This window comes from Centruroides sculpturatus, unplaced genomic scaffold, assembly GCF_000671375.1.
Source record: "Centruroides sculpturatus isolate CEXI.00-Female unplaced genomic scaffold, Cexi_2.0 scaffold34, whole genome shotgun sequence".
Classification (NCBI taxonomy): Eukaryota; Metazoa; Arthropoda; class Arachnida; order Scorpiones; family Buthidae; genus Centruroides; species Centruroides sculpturatus.
The window spans coordinates 1,393,407-1,404,007 of record NW_019384328.1 but is presented as its reverse complement, the minus strand read 5'-3'; the positions used below and the strand labels follow the sequence as shown (position 1 = coordinate 1,404,007).

The window sequence follows — 10,601 nt, the reverse complement described above, 5'->3', positions numbered from 1 at the left end:
TCTTATTAACTGATGGAAAACAATATTTCAATATTAATGTAAAAGACATTTTAATTTACATTATCTACCAGATAATAACGAAAATTCACATTCCGCCATGTTTTAAAAACTCGCACAAAATTTATGTATATGAATCATCATGAGCAAGCTACTTTTTAGTTGAAATGGCATTATCTAACTTCTATTATTGTCGGTGTATTATTTTATATATCATTACACTCATAATTAATAAATTATCAATCATAACTGAATTCTATGAATATTAAATATAATATTGATTTTCGTTTCATAATTTATTATTTTTCTCGCATATTGCATTTGTTTATCCGAAAAATAATTAAACTTGTCATTTATTTTATCACATTTCCAATGATTTATCGTGAGAAATTTTTGTCAGATTTTTACGTACACAACCGTCGGATAATTATGATTTTGAACGTATAATTGTCTCCGGAATCGATCGGAGGGGGTCAACAAGGCCGTCTAGGTGAGGAGGCCTCGTGATTAAACAAGATTTCAGTTTTTTCTCCTCCGTATATTATTTTATATCGTTTATATTCTCTTAAATTTCTAGCATCAACATGTGATATCTGATCAGTGAAAGACATCGATTCGCATAGTTCACGAGTGAATAAGGCCCACATTCTGGTGCCTGAAAGAAAGAAAAAAAACTTTTTTCTTATACTTTGATGGTTAATTATCGAATAAAAAGACTATTTTTAAAATAAGTCTTTCATTTTATTGGGTTGCAATTTGAAAAACAAATTCCCACCGTCGTCCGTCCGTTTGTCTTTCCTTAAGCTCGAGAACGCAATCAGATGGATGAAAGACGAGACCAGATATGGAAACCTTAGGAGCAGGAGGCCTCAACTATATACGAACTTCCAATGCAAACCGGTAGTCACGTTATTTCAATTCAAAAATTTTACCCCGAAAGGTGTTAAATGACCGGCACGACTCTATTGTTAAAGGAAAAGTATGATGTACAGGGGCAGGCCACTGCTAATTTGAGGCAGAAAGCATGTTAAATAAATTAAAAATTGCAACCTGGCATTGTGACGATGTCACAATAAATAATTGCTCGTTTTATACTAAGAACTTATACGGGAGAAGCTGATTTTAGTGAAAAAAACAATTTATTACTTTTTATTACTACTATTATTAGCTTAAAGAAGTGTAATATTCATGGGAAGAAAACATATTCTAGGTTTTTCCTTCACAAAAGGTGATTATTGGAGAATAGAAGTAGTCCAGTGTCTTAAAATCCGTCACCGCTTATTATTTTAAGTTAGTATTTGTTTTCAGATTTTGTTTTAATGTGATTAAATCATTTATCTTGGAAAATACTTTTCTATATTATCAGTCTCAAAATAGACAGGAAAAATTTAAATTTATACCAAGAAACTTATCATANATGTTTATGCTATTCTAAAGTTAAATTTGATTGACAAGTTGTTTGTCGATTACATTTAAATTAAGAGATGACGAAACAAATTGCTTAAAACTAACAAATTTTGCTTGTGTTTATTCTTACGTGCGACAATTTTTTTTTTGTTTGTTTATGTATTTCGAAATAATTGTGGAAAATTAAATTTTGGATTAAAATACTTTAAACAATTTTAAAATGAAAATATTCTAAATATGTTTTTAATATCGCACACAAATATTACATTAAGTATTAACTATTTTAATTTAATTTGCTGTTCTTGCTTCAAATGAAGAACGCGATTTCAATCAAAATTCCGAAAATTAAATCTGAGGGATGATTTACATACAAGGCATCAATCTTTCCTAAAGCAGTATATAGATCGATCAGAATGCATACAGATTCATACGAAAACACACTGTCCTCGTGTATATGAATAGAGAAAAAAACACATGACTAAGCTTGCTTTAAAATAGAAATTCTACGTCGTGATATTTTCATGTTTGTTCCAACATTTAGTAGCCCTCCCGTGTGAAAGATTGAAAGGGATGCTATTTTTAGCATTCGAATCACCGTTTGACATATTCACCCTTATATGGGAGCTACCTTAACTCTTTTGTTAGGAACTGTTTGGCCAAGATTAGCAAAGTTCGGTGTAATTTTGAAGGACGAAAAGATGGGAAAGTTCAGCTCTTCCGGTTTGGTCATTTATTTATAGTTACAAAAAAGTATATATATATACTTTTTTATATATATGAATAAAAAGATTTTTTCATTTAAGTATTCATATATATAGAAAAATAATTTTAAAAGTAAAATTATTCAAATTTTCTGTATAATAGATATATTAGCTTTAGTACTAGTTATTTCAATACAATGAAGATTAATTTTGTAATTGTTTCCAACCGACAGAGGTTTGAAATAAACTCTACAAAAACAAGCTGTTTAGTCAAACAAAAACAGACCAGAGTTATTTGTATCGTTTGTTCTTCTTCGATTATGTCTTTAATTAAGCAATAAAGGAATTGTGAAGTAAGATGAGTCAATCATTCGATGTCTGTTAGTAATTTACCATTCCTATGACTAAAGTTAAGTAAACACAATGTATTCATTTGTAGACTTTGTCAACGGTGATAGATCCTCGGTTATTTTTGTGTTGAATTTAGTTTAGCAGCAGCTTATAAATCGAATTATTACATTAAATTTTTACTTATGTTTTAATTCAAATAAATTTTTAAAATTATTTTCGCTCTATGGGCACCAAGATGATATTCAAAAATTGTCACTTTGTTCGGAATATGACTTAACAATTAGCCAATATTTAAAAAAAATGATTACAAAAGAAAAGTTTTTCAAATGATTAAAACACTAAGATATTTCAAATACTAAAATAAAAATAAGTACAAAAATTATTGATTTGACTGTTATGTAAAGTAAATCAGTAGTAAAATAATTAAATACAGCTGAAGTTTTAAATTAGTCTAGTGAATCTCAAACGATTTTTAAATCTGTTTGAGTGTTTTCAAAGACTAATAGTTAAATTCTTAATTTTTAATTTAATATTAATTTAGATTTTTTAAACCGAAAGTAACACTTGTAACACTGTATGTAAAAATGACTAGAGGTAAAAAATAAAAAATAAAAACTTTACTTTTAAGGAATATTTTTTCCTTAAACGGTTTTCCCTTGTTCTTTAAACGGGAAAAATGGTTTAAAAGTAAAATTTTATCTGAAAATTCAACTTACACGATATAACAAATTTTTAATAATAAAAAAAAAAAACAATTAATACCTGTAAACAGCCCAAGAAATGACAAGTTAATAAGGAGTTCCTCCATACAACAATAATTTAAGTTGGGAAGTTTCTTCCTTCAAATTGGCTATTTCTATTCTTAATTTCATATTTTCTTGCTGCAAAAACGTTGCTTTAATGGCTATTTCGTCTTCTTTAGCTCTTCTGGCATCTCGCGATCTTTTGGCCGCTTCGTTATTTTTTCTTCTCCTTTCCCAGTACGCTTCATCCTTCAATTCATTAGGCAACGCTTTCGAACGCTTCCTGACAGTGGCATTTTTCGAAGTCGACGCTTCCGTAGAACTCGAAGGTTGTGGATTCATCTGAGCATCTCTAGAATCTCCGTTATTCGATTCATTCGATTCGGCACTTTCATTTGACATTATACTGTCCTTATTAACTGTTTCCGATTTGGCTTTCTGAGTTTTCTCTCTAGCTTGTCTTCTTTGAGCCAATTGTTTCGCTCTAAATTCTTGAAAGGTTTCGTTGGATGGGTTGTTTATTAACGTTTGAGCGGTGATGGGATCTAACGACAGGCTAATATCGTAGGGAAAACTGGGAACATAATTGATGCCATGCCCATTAATCGGGTAGTTTTTAAAAGGTCTTGCATGTTTCTTCTTTGGATCTATATAATTTGATGGTAGGATGGGAGAACAGCTATGTCTGGCAAGAGCGTCGATCTGAGTGGACATAAAATAATTTCGATGATCCGGAATCATTTGAACGGAAGGAATCGGATTCAAAGATAATCCGGGGGGTATTTTTGATCGTGGATAAAATTGTGGATACATATAATTCTCGCTGCTGTCATTGTCCGTGGCTTCATTTATATCACAGATTTTCGGTGAAGAAGTTTTCGGCGAAGAACTTTTTGGCGGAGAAACTTTTGGCGGAGAAGCATCCTGCACTTTGTAATCACGAAAATACTTATACTTTTTTAAAGGAACAGAAGTCGGCGATCTGGGTCTTTTTCTAACTACGGAAGGGCCTGGCAAAGAATCCGTAAGCTGATCCATAACTTGTCCTATACTTTGTTCAGAAGGCGAGGACTCAGTTGACAGACTTTCTTTGCTTAAAGTATTCGAAGCTGCATTGTCTTTTTTCATGGAGAAATCCAAAGGTTCTTGGCAAACGATCGGACCGCATGTCGTTGTTTTTGACAATTGTAGATTAGATGTCGAGCCATTATTTATATCTTTACTGTAAACAAGACATGGAGGAAACGCCGTATACATGTCTAAAAAATAAAATAGATTGATTATAATAATTGTAACATGATTAAAAACTCGTCTAGTGAGACTATCTGCTTCGAAACGAAGCTTCGGTAACACCAACGCAAGAGCATGCGCGTCTGCAATCCAATCAATGAGCGAATGGGTAGGAAACGTTGTGCATTGGACAAAGTTTAATTAAAGAGCGAAGCGAATAATTTAAGGGACGGAATCGATTTCAATGGCGTGATCCTCCAATTTATAACGAGAAGTCTTTACACTAAACAATTATTAGCTAACTTAGCAAAGCTTACAAATAAATCTCATTTTGGATTTCCGATTTTTTTAAATTCTCGTAATAAATGAATGTGGAGGTTCGTATACAATCAATATTTTTAACTAAAAATAACGACTCAATTAAGAAAAAAGAATTTTCTCTTCAAAACTAATTTACGCGGCATTATTTTCACTTTACAAAATAGTAAGATTTTGTAAAGTTAAAATAAAATAGACCGAAAATATAATTAGCATTTCGCATTTTTAAGCAGTTAAAACTAATTTAAAACATTCCTGAATTTGTGGATGAAAGTTAATGAATTCGTACTTTTAAAGGATTAAATGCTAATAACATTCATAAAATAAAAATGAATTTCATTTTCAGCATTTCTAAATATTATAGAAAGTAATTAAATAAATAAGTTTAACTTATGCAGGTTGTTTGACAATTTGGATTATAGATTTAAGTTACTAACAATAGACAACTTCGGTAAGTAACTAAAATCTCAATACAATAGACTTTTCAAGGTCGAAAGGCTTTAGGCGCTTTAACTTCCACTTTTACAAACACAATTGTACTTTCATTTTATTTCAGGTTATTTAGTTTATTTTAAAAATGGGTCGTCTTATCTTATTAAAACTAAAAATCCGTCATAACGGAAAGAATTACTATTTTTATGTCTCATTAAACGCGATTTGCAGAAAATCTCTCTCTATTTTCTGAAACTATATAGACTACTAATTTAGATTTAATAATATACTAATTTACTATAAGACTATACTAATTTAGATAATATATACTAAATCTAAATTAATTATTATTTGTGAAATAATTTAATTTAATGTATGAAAAATTTATTAAAATTACTTGTTATAACGAGTGTTAGACGAAATAATTAAAATTAAAATATCTAAAACAGCAGTATTCGTATTAATTTTTTACAATTTTTAAAATCAGAATTTTATAAATTTATGTAATTGTGACTTAACTTAATTCGTTAAATTTACTCTAATAATAAGCTTGTTTGTATTAGCTTCTTTGCATTAGAAGCATCAATAAGCATAAATATAGATCCATACAACACAGCACCGTATAATTTATTTGTTAAACTAAGCGAAAACGTCCCAAAGGTGTTATTAAATCTGAAAGTGCTGTATTTTAGAAAGGTTCTACCTAAAAACCCGTTAATATTGACTTTGTTCGGAATATGACTTAACAATTAGTTCGATGTCACTATCATTAGAATTTTTATCACATTTATACTAAATAAAATCTCTAAATATTTTCATAAATACTATTTACATCTTCGTTCTTAAATTAACAAAATTCATTTGTAAAAGGAATAAAATGTTCACGCCTTATTACCCCTGCTCAACGATAGCCTGTTTGATCGATTTCTTTCTATTATATAAGCATGATTAAGAAATAAGAATTTCTAAACAATGTTCAAATCTTTATCGATTTATGTTAATATCATTTAAACGTTTATTCTATATATTTTAGATAATTCCTAACCACTTCTATCAAACAAATATTCGTGATAATCAAATTTAAGTAATAAAATTGACAATAATAATAATAATAATAATAATTTTTTAATATAAGGAATTTAATTAAACTACCTTTTATTATTAATTTATTTAAATAAAATAAATTAATATTTATAATTTATTGACTTTTAACACCGTAATAATTTACAATAGCTTAAATATATTGTAATAAAAATTGAAAGTATTTATATTTATTTTGTAACTTAAAAAAAGCTGCAAATTTAATTTTTTTATAAACTTTTATAACGTTTTTTTAAAATATATACTGTACAGCTGTTAAAATACAGAATTTTTAGAAATTTTTCTATAAAAGCTTAATAGTTAACAGAACAACTCTATCCATAATATTGTTTTTAAATTTTTTTAGAATTCTGTCTAGTATATGAATTAAGAAAATTAAAAATAATTGAACATTTCTTTAAAATATTTGTCGTAATATAACAGATTATTATTAGTAGCCTAAAGGACTCGCATTATACTATTTTTAAAATTAACATATGTAAACAGTGCCGGCCCGAGGCAAGGTTTAGGATGGAGCGAGATCCTATTACGGCGCCCCCCTTGGTTGCCCCTAATTTATACTCTTTAATTTTCTTTACCACTGAGGCGCCCCCAAGACTTGGCGCCTGGAGCGGCTACTCCGTTCGCCCTATGGTAGGGCCGGCTCTGTATGTAAATTAAGGCTATTTATATATTATGTGATAATGATACATGCACCATTTAATATTATCGCTTAACCTTTGAGCAAGACGATAAAAATTTAAACAAATTTCTATAAAAGCGAAACAAAACGTTATACAATACACATCGAGAACTAAACTATATAAAAATCATTGATTATATTGTAATTTTTAGTTACATTATTGAACGTTATATATATATTATTGGTTTTTAATATAAAATAAGTTATATCTTATTTGACTTCTGCTAATGTAGCAAAAATTCAATGTTTACTACTATAAAATTTTCGATATGTGATATTGCATATATTAAAATTTATTCTGACCTCATCTCCCTACTCTAAAATGATTATATTGGATAATAATAAAATTTTTACTTACAATTCATTTAGTTAAAATTACGAATTACATTTAAAATATATTCGTTTAATATTTTTTATTTTAAATTATAACCTGTCGAACATAATTAATTTATATATTAATATAAGACAAATGAAATTTTAAAAGTTCTAAAATTTGTGTAAAAATGAGAAAGATCTGAATATAATAAATTTGATTCATATTAAATTTATAACCAAAAATACAATCGTATATTACCTTCAAAATGTTTTAAAAAGTTAATTTTAAGCAACAATTATCCACTTTTTTATGGATCTAAATTCGAATAAAAACATTGTAAGACAAAATACAAGGTAAATTTTAATGAATTTTATAAATAAAACTAAAAAGGTAAACAGGTTTCTTGTTTGCTTTAGTTATAATTTAAGACAGTTTTCTTCAAGATGATAAATGTGGCTTAGCCCACGTGTGCTTTTACCACGTTAACATATGTTAGCAACTATCGGAACGACATCTATGAACCAAACAACAAATGACACTATCTCGTTAAAAAGATTTATCACGAGATAGCCATTATGTCAGTTTACAAAATCCACGTACCTTGGGGTTCTCCCTCGGTAATATTCGGGACACATACCGCTGACAAATAATCGCGACCACCTGTCGCTTCTCAAAATATAAACCCGAGAAACTTTAACCCGGAACTAGTAGGCGCCTCCCCGACTCGACCCAAAAAGTATCCAAAATGGATAGAAAAGGGTAACAAAAGAGCGCTCAGAGGTGTACATACTCTCACATAAAATCTTTGACAATCTTACAATTGTCCTTAATTGTATGTAAATGGACTCAATCAATACTTGAAATCAAAATTTCTATACAATAAAAACTAGAACAGAAATCCGACTCTCGACTGATCTTGTAAGTTTCTAAATTGGAATGTTTAATCGAATACAAACTGCCTTAAACCCGTAAATTCAATACACACGACTCGATACCAATTTTCTATTAACAACGGCGGTTAACAACGTACTATTTCCTTCAATCCTGTAAGCATAACCAACGACTAATCTTTTAAACAAGATAATTTAGTAATACACTGTATAAAGAACTTACAGCTAGAATGTATTAATACAATACTCTATACAAAAATCAGGAAAAATAATAATAATAATATGGATTTATCGTAATACTTTTGAATTCAAACTAAAAAATTTACAAAACTAACATGGGAGACTTGTCACCATGTAACAAGTCCCCCATGACTAAGAGACAACTAATAGATGGCCCCAAAAGAGACTTAAAATTTTAAATATTTTTTATTAAAATCGTGGTCTTTACAACGTTAGTTTCTCTATTTAGTTAGAAATTAGCTCCATAAAATATACGAAAATAAAATCATAGAGGTATAATTACAATTTTAATTAATTGTTGGTCACGTGAATTAGATTATACTTTGCACCAATCTTACTTTAAAAAAATCTATTGATTTGATGGATTATCTTTAATTTATAGTCTTTAAAGTATCATCCAGCCGTTATGAGAGAAAAAATTTATTAACGTATCAATATTTTGATAAATCAATCAAACTTCACTTCATTTATTTCAAATATGTAAACGAAGATGGAAGCTAGGCATGCACTAGTAAATTTTGAAGTATTTTCCAATAAATATTTTTAAAAATATTCAATTAAGTATATACGTAACTGTACAAAAATTGTTAATCCTCTCTAAAAGACGTCACTGATTAACTGAAAAAACTGATTATCCTCACCCTATGGCGTCAGCGGTGCAGCAAGAACTATACAAAAGTTGTCATCTGGTCTTAACGAATATGCCCTCAAGTCTAATTGAATAGAATTCTACAGGAATTTTTCGTTTCTTTGTATACATGTTATATATAAATTTTTACATTTATATTAAGAAAGAGATATCTAGAATTTATACTTCAGTTAGAGTACATATTAAAACAATCAGCGGATTTTTATTTATAATAATTTTTCGATTAATGTAATTTTATTTAAAAAAAAATTGTAGTATTCTATCCGAATTCTCTCCATAACATTGCTATATTTTATCCTAAAACTGAGTTTGACTAATTATAAATAGTAAAACAATTCGGCCAATATTACATTCAAATTGATAGGTTTTCTAGGAATTTACTAAATTATTAGTAGGTTTGGTTACTATAAAACCATATACAACTTCATATATAAATCTTTTTTCATATTTTTTTTTATTTAAACAAATTGTTTTAATGTCGTCTCTGCGATTTCTAAATACAATAATCTATCTAAAATTGTAACGATATTATTTTAAATATGAATTTATTAACTGGAATTACTCAAAAAAACAATTCCTTTCACACTATTATTCACATATTTACAATTATTTTTCGTTAACTTTCTTAATGTTATAATTTTCAATTTTATAAATCTAATTTTAAATCGATATATAAACTTTTAAATAGTAGTTCTAAAATCTTCTAAACTGCTTCCGATTATAGAGAATTCATGTCCGAATCTATTAGATATTATTACACGATAACGTAGTCCTAAAGATACCATAATTTAATCTATATAATATATATAATAATAATATAATCTATATATAATATTATAATATAAATTATAATATAAATCTATATTGTAAAGTAATAAAAATTATTTAAGCTTTTAAATAAAACTTTAGAAATAAAAACTTACTAAAACAACTCATTGCAGATCTGAAGAGTAAGGTACAGTACTACAATGGGTCTTGTTACTTCACGTTGCGGGGATAACACTGCAATAAAGTTAGAAGGGTTATAAGAGTTTCCTTTACGTGGCTACTCCACTTACCAAAAATATGACAACCAATGAGAAATAGCCAATGAGGAAAAGCCCTTCGTCACTATTGTCCGCTGATGGTCACTTTGACTCCGCCCTCGGAAACGACTGTTGCTGGCCCTGTAGGTGAAGAAGAACTGTTCACTACATAATTCACTCGTAACTAATGATAAAAATTCCAATCTCTCTATACATAACTGAAGTTGGATAAAGAAAAATTTATTCTTCGTAGAAAATTATTTAAATTTATATATCTAGCGGGAATAAAATTCACCAGTTCTACAAGAACTTCATTATTTAATTTAATAGAACAAACATTTAAAATATAAATTTATTCGTTTTTTAGTTATTAGAAACTCGAATTCTCGGTACCTTATTATGTTTATAAGGTATAAAATTACTTAATATAAGAAATTTATTGTAATTACACTATTTTTTCTATTGTAATTAATTTTGTATTTCAACGGTAATAGTTAAAGTTGATTAAATTTAATCTGA

At 28.2% G+C, this 10,601-nt stretch overlaps 1 protein-coding gene across 1 annotated transcript; it reads right to left on the bottom strand.

Annotated features, from left to right (window-relative positions):
* Positions 1-3,236: 3,236 nt before the first annotated feature.
* LOC111628756 lies at positions 3,237-10,179 on the bottom strand. Its single transcript, XM_023372602.1, has 3 exons — positions 10,131-10,179; positions 9,981-10,059; positions 3,237-4,458 (listed from the first exon to the last, which is right to left on the bottom strand). Exons 2-3 carry the CDS (start codon positions 9,991-9,993, stop codon positions 3,245-3,247), a joined length of 1,227 nt encoding a protein of 408 aa, XP_023228370.1. The 5' UTR covers positions 9,994-10,059; positions 10,131-10,179; the 3' UTR covers positions 3,237-3,244.
* Between the last annotated feature and the right edge of the window lie 422 nt (positions 10,180-10,601).